Genomic DNA, 20,557 nt, shown 5'->3' on the forward strand with positions numbered 1-20,557 from the left:
GGACTCAGGGAGGCGTGGTCAGCGTGGGTCCAGTGTGGCTGCCTTAGACGCATTGCTGGGTCTTTCAGAGTTGCTGTGAACTGAGTTGTTCAGTCTAGTCTCTGAGGTCCCATCAGTTCCAACACATTCTTTTGTATTGTTTTTTTTAGATTCCACATATAAATGATCTCATATGAATTTTATCTTTCTCTGTCTGACTTACTGCACTTAGTATGATGATCTCTAGGTTTATCCATGATTGCTGCAAATGACATCATTTCTTTCTTTTTCTGGCTGAGTAATATTCCATTGTAGATACGCACCATATCTTCTTTATCTGTTCCTCTGTCAGTGGTCATTTAGTTTGCCTCCATGTGTTGGCTATTGTGAATAGTGCTGCGGTGAACACTGGGGTGCATGTATCTTTTCAAATTAGAGTTTTCATCTTCTGGATATATGTCCAGGAGTGGAATTGCTAGATCATATGACAACTCTATTTTTAGACTTCTAAGGATGCTCCATACTGTTCTTCATAGTGACTGTGCCAATTTATATTCCAGCACCAGTGTAGGAGGGTTCCCTTTTATCCATACGCTCTCCAGCATTTATTATTTTATAGACATTTTGATGATGGCCATTCTGACTAGTATGAGTGATACTTCATTGCAGTTTTCATTTGCATTTCTCTAATAATTATTGATGTTGAGCATCTTTTCATGTGCCTGTTGGCCATTTTTACATCTTCTTTGGAGAAATGTCTGTTTAGGTCTTCTGCCCATTTTTTGATTGGGTTGTTTGTTTTTCTTGACCTGAAGTCTATTTTTTTTCTTTTAAGCTTCTTTCAACTTTAATATTAATTATTAAGTAACATTATTTTAAGGGTATTGGTGAAATGTTGGATGTGTTTGTTTTTCAGTTTTGCCTGGAAGTTAGAATTTACTTTTTCAGGTTTTTATCTAAATTCAAATTCAAATTGCCATGCAAAGGGCCACTATTAAATGGTTTGACCTAATAGACAGTTATAGACCCCTCCAATCAATAACAATGGAGTACACATTCTTTGAAAGTGCCCACGGGACATTTTCCAAGATAGACCATATTCTGGGCCATAAAATGAGTCTCAATAAATTTAAAGGGATTCATTTCATGCAGAATATGTTCTCTGGGGCTTCCCTGGTGGCTAAGTGGTAAAGAATCTGCATGCCAATGCAGGAGACATGGGTTTGATCCCTGGTCTGAGAACTAAGATCCCACATGCTGTAGGCAGCTAACCTTGTGTGCCACAGCTAGAGCTTGTGCTCTGAAGCTTGTAAGCCCCAACTACTGAGTCCATACACCCTAGAGCCCATGCTCCACGAGAGAAGTGACCGAAATGAGAAGCCCATGCACTGCAACTAGAGAGTGGGCCCTGCTCACCACTAGGGAAAAAGCCTGTGCAGTGATGAAGACCCAGCACAGGCAAAAAAAAAAAAATTTAATAAATAAATTGTTTTTTTTAAAGTTCTCTGGCTGCTTTGAAATTGAGGTAGAACTCAATAACAGAAAACTATCTGGAAAATCCCCAAGTATTTGGAAAGTGAGTCATACACTTCGAAATAACCATTTGTCAAATAGGAAATCAAAGGGAAATTAGAAAATATTGTACACTAACTTGTGCACAACATGAGTTTGAACTGCCCCTGTCTATTTCTACACAGAAGTTTTTATGAATACATACAACACTGCTTCGTGAGTCACAGTTAGCTAAATCTGCAGGTGTGCAGCTGCAAACCGAGAGCCAACTATACAGTTATGCATGGGTTTTTCATTGTGTGAGGGGCCAGGACTCCTAACCCCAGCTGTGTTCCAGGGTCAGCTCTATACCAAATGAAATGTAAAAGAAACACAATATATCAGGATTTTGGGGATGCCATTAAAATGGTACTTTAGAGGAACACCCACATTAGAAAAGAAGAATGTTTTCAAAGAGATAGCCTCAACTTCTACTTAATAGACTAGAGAAAGGAGAGCAAATTACATTAGAGATGAGCAGAAAAAAGAAAATAATAGCACACAAAAAAAACAGTGAAATAGAAAAAAGAAAAACAATATGCAATATCAACCCAGAGGCTGGGTCTCCTGGATCAATAAAGTTCATAAACCTTTAGTTTTGTCAGAGAGAAAACTAATTAAGAATATCAAGCCTGGAAAATTCCCTGGCAGTCTAGTGGTTAGATCTCCATGCTCTTATTGCCTGGGGCCTGGGTTTGATCCCTGGTTGGGGAACCAGGATCCCACAGTCAACAATGTATAGCAAAAACAGAAGGAAAAAACTTATGACTCAGAGATGTGACATTCCTGCAGATTCCACAGATATTGAAAGGATAATAAGGTAATAGAATGAACGTGCTTACACCAGTAGATTTGACAAATTAAATTAAATGAACAAATTCTTTGAAAAACACAAGCTACCAAATTTTACTCAGGAAGAGAGATTATCTGAGAAGTCCTTTGTTTATGAAAGAAGTTGAGTTGGTAGTTAGCAACCCTTCCACAAAGGAAACTCCAGGCCCAGAAGGAATCACTAAGGAATTCTACCAAACACTTAGAGAAGGAGTCATGCCAAATTCTGCTCATTCCTGGCAGGCATTAATGGGGACCCCCTACACCCACCCTGTAATGTCAGTGGAGACTAAGTGGCACCTGGACTTCTTCACCTGGCGGTCACACGGTGCCTCCTCCACTGCCTGCTTGAGTGGGGAGATGAGACTCCTGCCAGAACTTCTCAGTGATGAGGCCGCACCCTGGGGTCAGTAGAAGCCACATGAGGAGTGGCACCAGGACACTCCGGCCACTCCTAACCAGAGGGTCATTGGAGAAGCCTACCAGGGTGTAGAACTCCTGCAGTCACCCAGCAGTAACAGGGAGCCCCTGCCCTCCTCACAATCCCCGGTGGGAAACCCTGACATGTGCTCCCACTCTGCCAGGCCGTCATCCCTCCCTGTTGGAGCAGAGTCCATGGAAGACAGCGAAAATAGGTCATTTAAATAAAATCCAAAGTTTTATAATAGCCAAAATGTCCAGATTTCAGAAAGCAGTCATCATGTCAAGAAGAAGAAAAATCTCAACTTGGATGAAAAAAGGTAGTGTAGGCACCCTGCTGTGGAGATAATAGGATTGTTCGAATTATCTGATGAGGCCACCATAAAAATGCTTCAATAAACAATTACAAACACACTTGGAACAAATGCAAAATTAAAAAAATCTCAGAAAAATATAAAGAAGAACCAAATGGAGATTTTAGAACTGAAAAGTGTAATAACCAAAATGAAATATTCAGTGGATGGATTCATGAGAAGAATGGAGGGGACAGAGAAAAGAATCAGTGAACCTGAAGACACCAATAGAATTGACACCAGCTGAAAAAACAGAAAAGAGACTGAGAGAAAAATGAACAGACCCTCAGAGACCGGTGGGACTATAACAAATGCCTAATATATATGTCACCTCCCTGATGGCGCAGATGGTAAAAGCGTTTGCCTACAATGCGGGAGACATACATATGTCACCAGAGTTCTGGAAAAATAGAGTAGGGTGGAAGTGAAGAAGTACTCAAAGAGGTAATGGCTGAAAACTGGCCAAATTTAGCAAACGCCATAAGCTTACAGATTCAAGTAGCTGAGAAAGTTCAAGCAGGATAAACCCAAACCAGGTGGCGCAGTGATAAAGAACCCACCTGCCAATGCAGTAGACATGGATTCCATCCCTGGGTCAGGAAGATCCCCTGGAGAAGAAAATGGCTACGCACTCCAGTATTCTCGCCTGGGAAATCCCATGGACAGAGGAGGAGCCTGGCAGGCTACAGTCCGTGTGGTCACCAAAGATCAGACACAACTTAGTGACTAAACAACAACAAAGAAACAGTAGATACATTAGAGCCAAACTTACGAAAACTATAAAGAAAAAAATGAAAACAGAAAGAAGTGATACCTTACCTTCAAGAAAAAAATTAAAAATGAAATAACAGCAGATTTCTCAGCAAAATGAAATATAACCTACTGTATAGCGTGGGGCACTCAATGCTCTGTGGTGGCAAAGAGGGGATATATGTATACATGTTACTGAATCACTTTGCTGTAGAGCAGAAACTAACACAACACTGTAAAGCAGCTATATTCCAATAAAAATTTAAAAAACAAAATTCAGAGGCCGGAAGGAAGAGTCACAGCATTTTCCAAATGCTGATATAACTGTTAAACCAGAATTCTATATCCCGCCCCCCCAAAATCTTTCAGTATGAAGGTGAAATCAAGACATTAGATCTACCTTAAAAGATTGCTACAGGAATTTCTCTAAAGAGAAAAGAAATTATAAAAGAAAGAGTCTCAGAACATTCTGAAGGAAGAAAGAACTATACAAATGAAACATGTTAAGTACAATTTGTTGCTGTTGTTTAGTTGCTTAGTTGTGTCCGACTCGTTTGCAACTGCATGGACTGTAGCCGACCAGGCACCTCTGTCCATGGGATTTCCCAGGCGAGAATATTGGAATGGGTTCCTTCTCTAGAGGATCTTTCTGGACCAGGAATTGAACTCACGTCTCCTGCATTGGCGGAGAAGGCAATGGCACCCCACTCCAGCACTCTTGCCTGGAAAATCCCATGAACGGGGGAGCCTGGTGGGCTGCAGTCCATGGGGTCTTGAAGAGTCGGACACGACTGAGCGACTTCCCTTTCACTTTTCACTTTCATGCATTGGAGAAGGAAATGGCAACCCACTCCAGTGTTCTTGCCTGGAGAATCCCGGGGATGGTGGAGCCTGGTGGGCTGCCGTCTATGGGGTCGCACAGAGTTGGACACGACTGAAGCGACTTAGCAGCAGCTCCTGCATTGGCAGGCAGATTTCTTTACTGCTGAGCCACCAGGGAAGCTCAGTTAACTACAATAAATATTGCGTTTCCTTTTTCTTTTGAGTTTTCTGTGTTATATCTGATGATTAAAGCAAAAATTATATCATCATTGGGGACACTGAGTAAATGGCTCAAGGATCCCTGTCTTATTTCTTGAAATGGCATGTGAACCTCAAAATAAAAAGTTTAACTTTAAAAAATGGGCAAAAAGATGTGACCTTTCAGTTTATCTAAGAATATGTACAAGAGAAGATACACATCTAAGGAACTAAGTGGATGGCAAAGAAGCATGTGAATGAAGTGTTAAGGATCATCGGTTATTGAGGAAATGGAGATTGATGCCCTATGAGCTGTCTCTGTGCCTACAGAATGGCTGACGTTTCAGAGACAGACTCTGACATGTGTTGAGTGTGATGAGGCACTAGATCTCCCTCACCCTCCAGTTGTGGAGGTTGAAGATGGTACAGTTCCTCTGAGAAATAGTTTGGCAGTTTCTTAAAGTGAAACACGCACCTACCATATGTCCCAGCCATCTTACTCCTTTTCTTTTCCCAAGAGAAAAACAAAGCACATGTCCATACAAAGACCTGTACACACGTGTTCAGAGCAGCTTTATTTGAAGTCATCAAAATGTAGAAACAGCCCACTGACTGCTGAGTGTGTAAATGAACAGTGGTGCATCCACAGAGTGAACAGCTGCTCAGCAGGAAAAAGAGTGATCTGCTACTGACACTGCAGCATGGATGGATCTTGAAATAATCATTTACTGTTAGTTTCAGTCTCTCAGTCGTGTCCAACTCTTTGTGACCCCATGGACTCTAGCACACCAGGCTCCTCTGTCGATGGAATTTCTCCAGGTAAGAACACTGGAGTGAGTTGCCATTTCCTTCTCCAGGGGATCTTCCTGAGGGATCAAACCATGTCTCTTGTGTCTGCTGCATTGGCAGGCAGATTCTTTACCACTAGTGCCACCTGGGAAGCCCTTGAAATAATTAAATGCTATGTGTGCGAAGTCACTTCAGTCATGTCCGACTCTGCGACCCCATGGACTGTAGCCCACCAGTCTCCTCTGTCCATGGGATTCTCCAGGCAAGAATACTGGAGTAGGTTGTCATTTCCTTCTCCAGGGGATCATCCAAACCCAGAGATCATACCACATCTCTTCTGTATCCTGCATTGGCAGGCAGCTTCTTTACCACTAGCATCACCTGGGAAGCACTGAGTGTAAAAACTGAAAGAAAATAGCATGGACATGTGGTTCCACTGATGAAAATCTGCAAACCTAATCCACAGTGACAGGACAGAAGCAGACCCTTGCTGGTACTCTTTGTCTGCATCTATGTTTTTGCTGCCCCATCTCGCTCACACCTAGTGCTCGTCTTCCTCCTCTTTTGGCCTCTCAGCTCAGCCCTGCTTTCCTCACCCTGCACTCACTCTCTGTCTTCAGTCCCTCTGCTAACCTCAGCTGTGTGTCTCAGCTGTCCCTGTGAGCTCCAGACCCCAGCCCTCCAGGGGACGTGTCTGCTTGGCCATCACATGCACCCTCACGTAGGCCAGGTCCAGTGCCAGCCCTATTTCTGCCTCTCTCCCCACGTCTTCACTTCTCCTTTCAGCGACACACTAGCACCCTCCCATGGCCCCGGCCAGGAACCCAGGCCGGGTTTTCAAGTCTCATGTCCAGTTTATCACAAGCCCTGTCAATCGCTCTTCCTAAGCATGTTATTCCTGAATAATTTCATTCATTCCTCATTTCCCTGCATCCGGCACAGTGCTGACTTCGCAGGCAATCACTGTCTGTTAGTGAACAAGGACAGGTGTCCTGCAGATACAGCCCACCCCTGTTTCGGTCACTTGTTTCCAGCACCAGCCTCCTGCTCCTGAAGGATCCCAGCAACTCCCAGATGGGCTGCTCTTCTCATCTTGCTGGTCAGTTTCCCAGAGTCAAACAACCATGGTGAGCTGTGTTGTTCCTTTGCACCACTTCTCACTGCTTGCTGGCTCAAAAGTGCAGCCTTCAGCCTGGCTCTGGAAGCGCTGGGTTTCCTCCAGCCCTGGCCTGCCTCTGTTCTGTGTACTCCCTCTCTGCCTTCTGCCCGGTCACAGGCAGCTCCCACGGCTGGCCCGCCCTCACCCACTCCTCTGTCCTCTGGGCCTTCACCCTCCGTGTTCCCTGTGCTCAAGAGGGTTCCCGCCCTGGCCGCATTGGAGGACTCTCACCTCTCCTCTGGGTGCAGCTTGGCCATCACGTCCTCCGGTCAGCTGCTTTTCCTCCTGGGTGTCATGTGCACGGAGAGGCACCCTCACCTGTGTCTTTGCCCAGTCCTATGCTGGACCAGCAGCCTGGAGGTACATATGGGCATCTGGCAGGTGTCCTGTGAATATTCCGGTGAGAAAAAGACAACAAGGCGAACAGTGCCATGGACTGTCCTCCACAGTAAAAATGCACTTTATTTCTAGCTGACAGGAAGAATTTTTTTAATGCTGTAAATGGATTTAATTTCTCATTTGCTCTAATTTCAGCTTGAAGAGGAGATAAAAGGGTGTTTGCAGTTTCTGCAGTCTGTTTACTCAACGTTTGGCTTCTCCTTTCAATTAAATTTGTCAACAAGACCTGAAAACTTCCTGGGAAAGATTGAGTTATGGGATGAAGCTGAAAAGGTAGGGAGAAGCAAAGTGTTACCTTTCATTTTACCTTTCATGAAGTTGTGATGCTTTGCGGTGGAAATTAAAGACTGGGAAGTTTGGGATAAATGTGCTAATTGTAGAACACAGTTAATCCAGTTTTCTTCAAACACTGATAAGAACGATACCTAACATTTGTTTCACGCTTTAGTTTATATCAGGTTTCTGTTTGTAGTCTTTTCAGTGCTGCTTCCTAATAACCAATTTCATAAGTTTTTCAAGAAATCCTCTGGCTCATTTTTTAGCAGCTCTGGTCAGACCCCTGCCTGTGGGACCAATGTAGGTCCCTCAGCTCTTCAGAGCCAGATTAACCCCAGCCTTTCTCTGTCCTACTTTACAGAGTAATGAGTCATTAAGAGCACTCCAGCCCCCAACACACACCACAAGCAGACAACTGTTTCCGGAGCCCAGAGAGTACTGCAGTCTGGACCCCAGCGCTCCTGGGAGCCAGAGATGTGGCGAATGTGGGACAGGACAGATAGACGGCAGGGAGAAGGGGTGCTGGGCAGGGTATATGGCCAGGCCTAGGAGCAGTGGTTCCAGCCCTGGCCCGACATTGCATAAACCTGAAGCTTTCTGACCCGCAGCCTCTCCAGCTGGGCCTCCCAATCCCTGTGTCCTCAGAGGTTTCTGCTGTATGCTCTTAGCCCAAACCTGGCTTTAAAAAATTTTTTTAATTCCCTGAAACTCCTCCCCTCCCTCAGCTGCTGTAGCTGGGCCTCACTTTGTCTGAGAACATGCACCAGAGTCCCTTCAGAAATGCTCCATCCCCAGAGTCACCTCCTCAGGGCACTCTACCCCCAGGGTCACCCCTTCAGGGTTCTTCATCCCAAGGGTCATCTCCTCAGGGCACTCCACCCCCAGGGTCACCCCCTCTAGTTGCTCCACCCCCAGGGTCGCCCCTTCAGGGTTCTTCACCCCAAGGGTCACCTCCTCAGGGCCCTCCACCCCCAGGGTCACCCCCCTCTGGTTGCTCCACCCCCAGGGTCACACCCTCAGGGTGCTCCACCCCCAGGGTCACCCCTTCGGGGCACTCCACCTGCAGGGTCACCCCCTCGGGGCCCTCCACCCCCAGGGTCACCCCTTCGGGGCGCTCCACCCACAGGGTCACCCCCTCGGGGCGCTCCACCCCCAGGGTCACCCCCTTGGGCCCCTCCACCCCTGGTGTCACCCCCTTGGGGCCCTCCACCCCCAGGGTCAGGGCGCTCCACCCGCAGGGTCACCCCCTCGGGGCCCTCCACCCCAGGGGTCACTCCACCCCTGGCGTCACCCCCTCGGGGCCCTCCACCCCCAGGGTCAGGGCAATCCACCCCCACAGTTACCCCCTAGGGGCGCTCCACTCCCGGCATCACCATTCGGGTCCCAGTGCTTGGGGGCAGTGACAGGAGTCTGGCTGCTGCTCTGACGGAAGCCTGGCTGCCGCCCAGAGAAGCTGCCTTCATGGGGCAGGAGTGTGCGGAAGACCCAGCGTGCCCTGAGCCTGCTGCCGTGTGCGCGCCCGGCCCCGCCAGCAGCACGGCTGTCTCCACTGCCTGCTTGTCGGAAGGGTAGCGTGCAGCTCAGTCTGCAGACCATGGAGGGCCTCCCTCTTCCACGCCCCATGGGCCACCAGGGGTGCTGCCCACCAGCCGCAGGCACAGAGATGGGGGAGAGCAAAAGAGGGTGCACAACCTGCCCCCACCTCAGGTCTTACACCTGCACACAGAGTGCATGAGGGGCAGGGCAGAGCCTGCTTGCCCTTCACCATGCAGGGTCCCTCCTGAGGGGCTGGGAGTGTGAGGTCGGGGGGCTGCAGGGCCAGATAAGCCCAAGTTCACCCCCACCTCTCACTGGGATTCACTGGACATGTCAGTGAGTGATCCTTTCTCCTCCAGTTAAAGTGTCTGTTTCCTGAGAGCAGGCACCATCTTAGTCATCTTCCTGTGTCCTCACCCAGAGTTTACTGACTGTGAGAGGCTCAGTAAGAACAAGTGGAACTAACATGGAATGTAGTGAAGATTGACACTGACTTACTATTTTGAGCTATAGGACGAAAAGAAAATGTACAATGAAGTGGAAGTTATTAATGTTCTCTTCTTATTAAAAAATAGCAACTACAGAATAGCTTGATGGAATTTGGGAAACCATGGAAGATAAACCCTGGAGAAGGAGCATTTTATGGTCCTAAAGTAAGTAGGCAATATGCCTCAAAAAGAGTAAAATTGGAAAGTAAAAACTGTGTTTAAGCAAACGTCTTTGAATTTACAGATTGATTTAGAAATCAAGGATGCTCTTGGCAGATACCATCAATGTGCTACAATCCAGCTGGACTTTCAACTGCCTATAAGATTTAACCTTACATATGTGAGGTAAGTGACTGTGATGAATAAGTCAGGACTGATGTCTTAAATACTGTCACTCACACCTTAGCAACGTAAGAACAAGCATCAGTGAATGTCTGTCTGTGTACAGTGCACTCAGTATTTGTTCAGCTGCTGCTTATCTTGCTGGAGGTCAGCCTTAGTTTCCTCAAGCCCTGGTCAGTGGGATGGTGAAGATTAGAAACAGGTACAGAAACACACCCCAGACGGTGACATCTCCCTGAGGTGGAGGAGGGGGCTTTGTACAGGCTGATCCTGGATCTGTGTCTCCAGGACAAGGTGGTTGCCCAGGAGAGCAGACAGAAAAGGCTGTTTCATCACTGCAAACAAGCAACTTTAAAATTTTTTTCTCAATATAAAGTCAACTTTGTGTATATGTGTGTGTGTGTGTCTCTGTGTATCTGTGTGTATGTGTATAGTTGTATAAGTTTTATCATTGTGTGGAGCAATGCCCACCACCCCGATTGTGATCCATCAGATCAGCACACTCCTGTTCCTCTGTGGTCACACCATCCCCTCCAGCCCCCAGCAGCCACTGGCCTGCTCTTTTTCACTTACCAGAAGGTCACACACATGGGGTCATGCTGTATGTCACCTTTGAGGGCGGCATTTCCTGTCAAGGGTGTGCGTGGCAGCAAGGTGATTTGTCACCAGTGATGTTAACCTCCATTGCTCAGGTAAAATAGAATTTGCCAAGTCTCTCCACTGCAAAGTTACTCTTACTCCCTTTCCCTAATCTGTTCAGAATTGTGACTTTCCTGGTGATGCATATGCTGAGTGGTTTTGGACTGCATCCCATATATTGTTAATATTATACTATGAGATGGCGGTTTTGTTTCTTTTTTCTATAGCAATTTTTTAATTGATTTATTTTGGCTGTTCTGGGTCTTCATTGCCGTGCCAGCTTTCCTGTAGTTGCAGCAAGCGAAGGCTACTCTCCGTCATGGTGCATGTGCTTCTCATTGTGATGGCCTCTCTTGTTGTGGAACACAGGCTCTAGGGTGTGTGGGCTTCAGTAGTTGCAGCTCCCCAGGCTCTAGAGCACAGGCTCAGTAGTTGTGGTTCATGGGCTTAGTTGCTCCGCGGCATGTGGGATCTTCCCAAACCAGGAATCAAACCCGTGTCTCCTGCCTTAGCAGGCAGATTCTTCACCACTGAGCCGCCAGGGAAGCCCTGGGTTTTGTTTCAGTCCTAAGCAGATTATTGATTTTTTAGCAGTTACTGTGCCTGGGCAGGTTCAGGCTGTAATTTCCAGCCTGCCTTCTGTGGCTGTGGTGTCAGCTTAGTTCGCCAGGCCTATGTACTATGTACTCAGCCCTCTGTATCCATATCCAACGCCCGCAGGGGCCCGTGGTACCCATCGCTGCATAGGAAGGACTCAAGCATTCCTGGATCTCAGCATCAGTGGGGCCTCCTGTCCTGTGTGCTCCACCCCAGGTCCAGGTCCCACAGCTCGGTTCTCGAGGTTTCTGTGTGCTGTTGGGTCAGGTCCCTATACACGCGGTGAGTGGTGAGGCCGGGCAGCTCTCCCATGCCCCCTGCTGTCTGATTTTCCTGAAATCCTTTCTGCAGTCCATGGCCAGAAGGCTGGGCTTTAGCTTCCCTGCCCCTCATGCTCTTCCCAGACTCTCTATCACAGAGATCTATCACCATGCATTAGGGGGCCAGAGTGAGTGCAGGGACTCACCCCGTGCACCTGGGCTCAAGGCTGTCTGGTCAAACAGAAGGGTCCCTGCCTCAGAGCTTTAGGTGCCTGTTTATTCTCTGTGTACCATGGGAATACTGGGGGCTGGAGGAAGAGAGCAGGAAAAATAAGCAGAAGGAAACCCCAGGACCCCCCACTCCACTCTTTCTGAGACTTGGTGGTTTTTTTTTGGCTCCTGGCCAGAAAGCAAGGATTTCTCCCAAAGCCTTTCCTGTCTGCACCTGGTATGTATTCTTGGTTGTGGACTGTCTTTATGTCCAGGCCTTACAAAAGGGAAGACAAAATTACAAGAACCTAAGTGCTGGTTTGGTGGCACTTGAGAGTTGGGTCTTCTTGGGCATAACTCAGTTCTCCCAGCCCTTTCGTTCTCTCCTGGGTCCATGTCTGTGTCCAATGAGAGTGCTGGGTGTGGCGTGCTTACTTCATTCCACCTGGAGCCAGCTTGTTTTCAAAGACATTCCCCTGACTTGAATTAGACAAAATCACAACATCCTTCCTTTAAATGCTCCTCTTCTCACCATGTCCAATTTTAGATGCAGTGTTGATTAGACAATGTGTTGAGATCTCTTTCATTCAAAAGTTACTAAGGCAAGAAAGGAAAAATTATTGGCATATTTTAAATCTAATAATTTTTATTAGACTATTTTCCTGATAAGATTCTTATAATAAATGAACAACCACCAGTTCCCCAGAGCGTATGATATTATGGGTTGATCTCAGTTTGTGTTCAACCAACAGTAATTTCATTTTGGATTCCCTGTGTTGTGTTTTAATTAATAGTTATAGAACTACACTCAGAGTTAAGTCCTGGGAGAAAGTAAAGAGCTGAAGGAATGCTTGCAGTGTTCATATGGAGTTACACCAGGACATGAGAAGAGTAAAAATTATCTGAGTGTAAAGGGGAAAGCACAGAAACTTCAAGAATAAATTTGGACATTTGGAAAAGATTGTGTCTGGAGTTTATATTTTCAAAACCATCTTTCCCCAATAACCTACTATTAATAAAATTAGGAGTAGGGAGTTTTATTTATGGTGAAATGGCCCAACTAGTTTAACAAAAGTTGAATACTACTGGCCATCTAAAGGGGATGTGGAGAAGAAGCAGATCAGGCAAGCCAGCATCCATCCATCCATCCACCCATCTATCCATCCATCCGTCCATCATCCTAGGTGTGTGGATGACAGGGACTGGAGAGCGTAAGTGGAAGCAGTGGTCTGTAGACCAGGTAAGAGATGACAGTTATAACAAGGTGGCTGTATTAGTAGAAATGAGAAAAGTAGAGGTATACAGGATTTATTTTGGAGGCCAAACCCGTGTGATCTGTTGTGGCTTAAATATGAGGAGAGAAGAATGGAGGAGCAGTGAGGTCATTATCTTGATCAAGTTTTCTACCCAAGAAAGCAAGGTTTAACATGAAAAGGCATATTGCCAACCATTACCTTCAATAGTGCTGAAAGGCACTGGGTAAAATGTAATTCATTCCAGTGAGAGGAAAGGAAATAAATTTTCCTATTACTGTAAAAAAAAATTTATTTAGAAAACAATGATAACATATTGACTTATTTGAGAATAAGGCAAATAGCCTGTTTGTACTTTTACTCACAGTTGTGCTGGGATATGTAGACACATTGAAAAAAGAGACAAATCATCACTATATATAGATGCTAAGATGTCAAGAAATCCAACAGGATCAGATGGAGGGAAAATTAAAACTGATAATAGAGTTAAGTAGGGTACCTAGCAATAAGGTCAATGCAAACATCAGTTTGCTTTCATATACATATTAAAAACAACCCATTGGGAAATGCAATGGAAAACAAGTTTCAGAAACAACAACAACAAAAACCAAGCAAATGTCTAGGAATACATATAACTATAAATATATAATATATATATGAAGTATATACTGTAAAACTTAATTAAAGGCCAAAAAGTTACTTAAATGAAGATTCATACACATTATTGGAATGGGAAGAATAATATTGTGAAGATACTGATTCTCTTCAAGGGTGTCTTTGAATCTAACGTAATTTCAGCTGAATCCACTGGGATTATTTGGGGGAACTTGACATTGATTTTAATGTTTACCTGAAAGTGTGCCTATGTAAGCATAGTTTAGGTCATTATTTGCCCTTCTTAAGGCTAGACCCAGTTTTAGTTCTTTTAAAATAAATGACAGGACAGCAATTTCTGGTACCCAGAGGCCTGTGAAAGGATTGTGTGGCTTCTCTTTCATTCCCTCCACAAAACAACATTATACGACATCCAGAAATATCCACACTGGTTCCAGGTTGTGGAGTGAATCATTTCTTCACGTATCTGAGCAGGACTGACCTGGGCCCCCCACCCCACCCGGAAGTCCTCTTAGCTCTGAAAGAGGACATGGCCTGCAGTCAGTCTGCCATGACCCGCAGCAGAGGTGACTGGCAGGGATGAGATCCAGACTCATCTGAAGTGAGTTCAGTGAATGACTCTCTGTTTTTGTTTGCTTGTGCGTACATGAGTTTTAGTAGTAACTATCTGGTATAACCCTATAGATAAAAATTCCTCCTAAGAACTTTGTAAGCATTGCAAAGACATTTATCTTCCTGGGAAGAGTGTACACAGATCTTGGAGTGAGTTACTACATTATAGTTAACAGTCATAATTTGCTTTTTACATCTTTTTTGAAAGAGGGGAGAGAATCCTCCAATGTAAGGAGCATGTCATGAAGGTTTCAGGTCTGTAAAGGGAATTAGACCAGGAACATTTTGAAATGTAATGTGGGGGCATAGCATTTACAGGGTGGCACGGCAGTGTTCACAGTGGGTGGTGTCAGGAGTGGGCAGGTTTGGACCATACAAGGTGGATTGTGAGCTGATGTTTGCTGATCCTGGGAAAGGGTTATATGTGAGTTCATTATACAATGCTCTGTAGTTTTGTATATGTTCTCAATATTCTCTAGTAACTAATGACTGCTGCTGCTGCTAAGTCGCTTCAGTTGTGTCCGACTCTGTGCGACCCCATAGACGGCAGCCCACCAGACTCCCCTGTCCCTGGGATTCTCCAGGCAAGAATACTGGAGTGGGTTGCCATTTCCTTCTCCAATGCATGAAAGTGAAAAGTGAAAGTGAAGTTGCTCAGTTGTTCCCAACTCTTAGCGACCCCATGGACTGGAGCCTACCAGGCTCCTCTGTCCATGGGATTTTCCAGGCAAGAGTACTGGAGTGGGGTGCCATTGCCTTCTCCAAGGTTGGTAAATTTTTTGCCAGCCACAGTGGTCATACCATTAACCCAAATTAATAGAATACCAATGTATTCTAACAGAATACAGAAACATTTTATTTTTTCAATGTCTTTGGTAATTGTTCAATAAATTACTGGTGGAGTAAGCCATAGTTCAAAATAACATGAATTTTAAAATGTAATTTGTTAGAGTGCCTCTTGGTATGGGGTAAACTGGTAACTTAGATTAAAGCTGGTGTTTAAAATAATCAGTAGACTTGTGATAGAAATAGTGATCTAATATTACCTTGCTTTTTCCTAGATGATATATTTAATTTCCCTTTGGTTTATTAAAGATACTATAATTTGAAAGAAAAAAACCCTTTATTTCTAATTAATGCATGGCACATTTATGTTTAAAGATAGTTCATGAGGAATCTTGTTTTACCTAGTTTGGAAAAATAACTTTTAAATATAAGGTAAGAAGATAAAGTTATTCCTGAGTCTGAAGAGAACATTACATGTGCAATTTTAATTTTTCAGTAAGGATGGGGACGATAAGAAGAACCCTGTGATCATTCACCAAGCCATTTTGGGGTCAGTGGAAAGAATGATAGCCATTCTCTCTGAAAACTATGGGGGAAAATGGTGAGTGATGTGGGAAAGCTACATGTTTCTTGTTCTTTAAAGTCATGTCTAAAGATAAAATTAATATGAAAAAAAATGATGGCTCCTACCTTATAATTAGCAAGTGTCCAAACAGCAAATAAAAAATTCTTGTGGCATCTGCCAGACCAGGAAACAAAACAAAGAAAACAAAGGCAGAATGGCATAACCCTGTCATTTACTTTTTTGGGAACTTGGTGAAATGAGAAAGTAGCCTTTTCACGTGTATGTCTAACCTTCAAAGATCTGTCTCTGGAATGCATGTGGGCCACACTCCAGGGCACGCCCCCACCCCCATCCCCACCCCACCCCCAGCTGGCTGTCATGCTCTCCTTTCTTCCACTCACAGCCCTGTGACCACTGACTTGAGAGGAGATACGTGGACCTGGGTCACATGTGGCCCCAAAGTCAGAGGCCGTCTGCAGTGGCAGCCCCACCTGGGGATGGAGGGGCAGGTGAACTCCCTGAGGGCAGCTTTGAGTGGTTCATCTGGTCACCTTCTGTGCCCCCAGGGAAGAATGGCTAGAGGTATGAGTTACACTGATGTGTGGGCTCTAGTTATTGCTTTGGCCGCAAGGTCAGACTTAGAGATAATTAGGCTAGAAAATGTAGATTTGATCACTCAAAACGGTCCACAAGGATGGTGTTGCCTGAGTCTGTGTCTGTCTCCGAGATTTTATTTGTGATCGTAAAGAAACATACTGAGGTGTCACAGGGTGTCCAGGCCATTACAGGTACAGGTATAGATATGAAGGTGTGTGCCTCCTAAGTGTGAGTTAACTTGTTTGTATTTCTCTTCAGTTGATTCCGCTGTAAGTAGTTAGCACAGTGAGAGATGGTGGGTCTTTCACAGGAGCAGTAGGGCTAGGGGATCTGGAGATGGGGTGGTGCACTTCCCCATGGAGCTGCCGTGCACACCCTCCACAGTTTACGCTGCAAGCTTTTGGACACCTGCTGAGTACTGGCAGAAGACCCTGAGATGTGTGTAGAGTGCGGCTTTCTGGGGCTGGTGGCTGGGTCTAGGGAGAGGGCAGAGCTCAGAAGGAAGCATTTACTGTATTTCTCTGTTTCATCATGTATATAATTAGATTTGTCACATGTATTATTTTGGTTTGTAATTTAAGAATAAGTATATAAAAACGTGCATTCACAGAATGCCATCCACAATAATCTCCATGCATTTCCCTACACCTTCAAACGAAATCCATGTGATGAAGAAAAAAGCAGCCATTTCCCACATCAAACATTGCTTATCCCCACCTTTCCATCTCGAAAAACATTTTCATTCTGAAAATAACTGTAGAATCATATAAACAGAGGTCTAGCACACTTGTTATCAGTTTCCCCAGTGGTGACATCCTGTAGAACTACATACAGCATGACCAGGAAGTGACTCTGATACACTTACCAGCCTCGTTCAGATCTCACAATTGTGCACACAAGTGAATTTGTGTACCCGCTGGTCAGGGTATAGCACAGGTCCGTTACTTTCAAGGATCCCACACACCTCCTGCTCTACTCTGTCCCTATCCCCAGAAGCCACTAATCTGATCTCCACCTTCATAATTCTGTCATTTCCAGAGTCATACAGGCGTGGAATCTCAGTGCACAGCCGTCGAGACTGGTTTTTCCACTCCTTGGATGGAATTGCCTTGGGATCCGTCCGAGGTGTCTCTAGCCCTAGTCCTCGGCCCCCTCTCACTTCTGTCAGTGTGTTTGTATGCGGTGACAGTTGAGCGCTCACTCGCTGAAGGGCACTGGGGCATTTGGTGCTCTGATACGGAACACTGCTATAAATTTTAGCGTGCAGGGCTAAACACATTCATGCAAACACGTTTCCACTTCCCTGGGGTGGATGCTCAGGAGAGCAGTTGCTGGGTCAGATGGCCAGTGATGTTTAGCTCTTTCACCTGGCTGCCAGCCTGTCTTCCCCACCCCTTCCAATCAGAAGGCCCCGTCTCCCCTTTTGTCTCCTTGACTGCTTTTCCATATAGTTTGCTTGACTTACACCCCTCTCTTCTGAACCTTCTCTCATGTGAAGTCTTATTTAAAAAAAATCTTCGGTTAGTTTTTAATCATGTACTAAATGGTCATTTTGAAACATACATATTACTTACATCTTTCAGGCCTTTCTGGCTGTCTCCTCGTCAGGTGATGGTCATCCCTGTGGGGCCAACTTGTGAAAAATACGCACTTCAGGTAACATCAGAGATGTTTAAAGTACATAATCTTGGCATGTGGCCAGTGAATGTCATTGACTTGGAATGTTATTCATGCCTTTAAACATTGCGTAACTAATACATTTATTTACCATCCCATGTTTTCAGTAACACCTGAGTCAAGTCTGTGTAGTTGTATAAGAGCTACTTTATATCTTGTTTTTGAGAAATTGGTGTTTTAAAACATCTCATAGTTATTCTTTTCCTTGCGGCTCTGTTAGGGAAGAATACTTGTATTATCTGTTGCTGTGTAACTTGGCACCTTAGAGCAAAGAAACAGGCATGTATTATCTCACAGTTTCTGTGGGGCAGGATCTGAGCCATCATGGTTGGTGGGCTCTGGCCCAGGTGCGTGGTGAGGCCACAGCCCTTGGGACCTCAAAGGTCCCAGCTAGGGGAGTGGTCTCAGCCCTTTAAGCTCATCTCAGAACTTATGCACCATCACTCCCTCTCCACTGTGGTCAAATGGACCAACCTGGAACCACACCAGGGTATGAATACTGGGCAGAGGGGATGCTGGGCTTATCTTGGAGGCTGCCTACCACACTACCCTACCCTATACAGAGTACTAATGAAAGTGTCTCATTGTCTTGTAGATATCCAGTGACTTCTTTGAGGAAGGATTCATGGCTGATGTTGACTTAGATCGTGGTTGTACACTAAATAACAAAATACAAAATGCACAGCTGGCTCAGTATAATTTTATTTTTGGTAATCTAAATTTATATATATTTTCCCAAATGCTTTTTTCCGCTTAAATTCCAAAAAAAAAAAAACCTCACCAAAAAAGAAAGAATATGGTATAACTGCTTGATTATGACAAATAACTGTTGAATACTTAAACACAAAGAAAAGCCTGTGGTGTTCCTGGCTAGATACTCTGTAATTTTCTGGAAGAAGACTTAGGAAATTTCATGTGCATCCTGTGGTGTAGTATTACTAGAAATAATTAATATCTCAAACCAACAGTGGAAAAACTATGTAAATGATCTTATCAGTAGAATTATACTCCTCATGTTTCAGCCATGTGACAGGCCTAAAGTAATATCCTTTGCTTTTCTGGTTTATTAGAACTCGTTAGGATTCAAGTAATGAGTAGGGAAAGTTCCAAATTTAAGAAGATAAAAAGAAAAGAATTAAGTGAAAAAATAAAATGTCCCTGAAGAACAGGAGCAATTAGATGTCGAATCTAAAATTTTGACTGTAAGAGTAATTTAAAACCAAGGGAGATGGATATTGACATGCCTGTGGGCACAATGTGGTTATCTCCTTTTAAGTTGAAAGTTTCTGTAGAAGGCAAAATAAATATGCAGGGGGCGGTCCTGTGGGCAGTTTGTCATCAAAAGTGTTTATAATGTGTATTGGTGATGGTTCAGTCAGACTTCTTGTGGTGACAGAGACTTCACATTAGCTTAGACATGATGAAATGTATTGGGAGTCAGTGTCTCACGCTATGGAAGGTAGAATTCGATAACCGAACCATTAGAGAAGTAACTGGGACAGGAGGGAACTCCACCCTGACCAGGACCATTTCTTCCCATTTCTGTTCCCTTTTGGTCTGGTTCTTTATGCTTCCTTGACCTACTTTATTCCCCTCTCCTTGATGGCCAGTGTCTTCCTTCCAGGTGGCAAGACACATGGCTGCAGAATTCTGCATCATCTCACAGTATGGGTTGCGAGAACAGACCTTTTACTTATATTCTAGAACATTCTGTCAGCTGGTTGACCTGTGTCTGGTGCCCACCCTAATTCATCAAGTGTGCCAGGTGGAGTTGGGAAGTTTGTAGGAGCTCTCTGCTCCTATTGGTACCCCACAAACACCACAGGTGTTCTCCAAAATAGACAACAGACCAATGGGATTAGAAGTCATTCCTTGTCTCCAGAAACTTACTCTCAGTGGATGACTCAATGGACATTAGATTGATATTTGGTGATTAGTGCTAAGAAGGAAACTCAATGCAACACAGGCCATGTGACTGCTGACTTAATATTTAGTAAAGTATTGATTTAAAATAGATTTATTTCCCTTTGTTTTCTACAGTGGTTGGAGAAAAGGAAGAGACAAATAATGCTGTAAATGTTCAAACAAGAGACAACAAAATTTATGGGGAGATCTCAGTAACTTCCACCATTGATAAATTGAAGAATCTCAAGCAGTCACGTACCCTGAATGCTGAGGAAGAATTCTGAAGTCCTTTCCCTGTGCTGAGTCTGTATAAGCTCATTTTGACCCCTGAGCTTGCATTTTCCCTAATTACTATTAGTACTTCTAAGAACTTGGGACCCACTGTCAGCTCTGCTGCTGGGCACAGTGAGAAGCGAGACAGGAACTGAGTGGTCGATACCCACAAAATCTGATTCACTCATGTGTCTACAGACAAAGGACAAGAGCAGGAAGTTTTCAATTTCCTAAATGTCTTGAGAAACTTAAATGGGAAAATATTCATCAAAAGAGGGAAACACTAGGCAATGAACAATATGAGATGTTACTGTTAAGACCTGTGATTTTCAAAAGATAAATCTCAAATAAAAGTCTGCAAAGCTTTTTGAATGGGGGAAAATCTTATTTAATAACATTATGTCTCAGGTATTTTTTTAACTAAAGTTTTACTAAAGTTCACACTGAAACTTTATTTTCAAAATCAGAATCAATTTGTTTCAGCTAACCTACAATCACAACAGAAGCTAGTACTGCTGCTGCTGCTGCTAAGTCGCTTCAGTCGTGTCCGACTCTGTGCGACCCCATAGACGGCAGCCCACCAGGCTCCCCCGTCACTGGGATTCTCCAGGCAAGAACACTGGAGTGGGTTGCCATTTCCTTCTCCAATGCATGAAAGTGAAGTGGCTCAGTTGT

The 20,557-nt window shown here is 44.5% G+C and overlaps 1 protein-coding gene across 7 annotated transcripts in view; it reads left to right on the top strand.

Moving 5' to 3' along the window:
- TARSL2 (threonyl-tRNA synthetase like 2) overlaps positions 1–20,254 on the top strand; it is a 44,183-nt gene extending 23,929 nt beyond the window's left edge. The window contains exons 13-19 of one of the 7 annotated variants that reach the window (XM_027520953.1): positions 7,387–7,524; positions 9,639–9,716; positions 9,796–9,896; positions 15,362–15,466; positions 15,834–16,012; positions 17,611–17,683; positions 19,745–19,828. In XM_027520953.1, the coding sequence (XP_027376754.1) occupies positions 7,387–7,524; positions 9,639–9,716; positions 9,796–9,896; positions 15,362–15,466; positions 15,834–16,012; positions 17,611–17,639 (630 nt within the window). In that variant the 3' untranslated portion in view covers positions 17,640–17,683; positions 19,745–19,828. Of the gene's footprint in view, positions 1–7,386; positions 7,525–9,638; positions 9,717–9,795; positions 9,897–15,361; positions 15,467–15,833; positions 16,013–17,610; positions 17,684–18,299; positions 18,415–19,744 lie in introns of those variants that run through there. The other 6 variants (XM_027520952.1, XM_027520950.1, XM_027520954.1 and 3 more) reach the window with 6 other exon arrangements.
- Positions 20,255–20,557: the final 303 nt, after the last annotated feature.

This window comes from Bos indicus x Bos taurus, chromosome 21, assembly GCF_003369695.1.
Source record: "Bos indicus x Bos taurus breed Angus x Brahman F1 hybrid chromosome 21, Bos_hybrid_MaternalHap_v2.0, whole genome shotgun sequence".
NCBI classification, from domain to species: domain Eukaryota; kingdom Metazoa; phylum Chordata; class Mammalia; order Artiodactyla; family Bovidae; genus Bos; species Bos indicus x Bos taurus.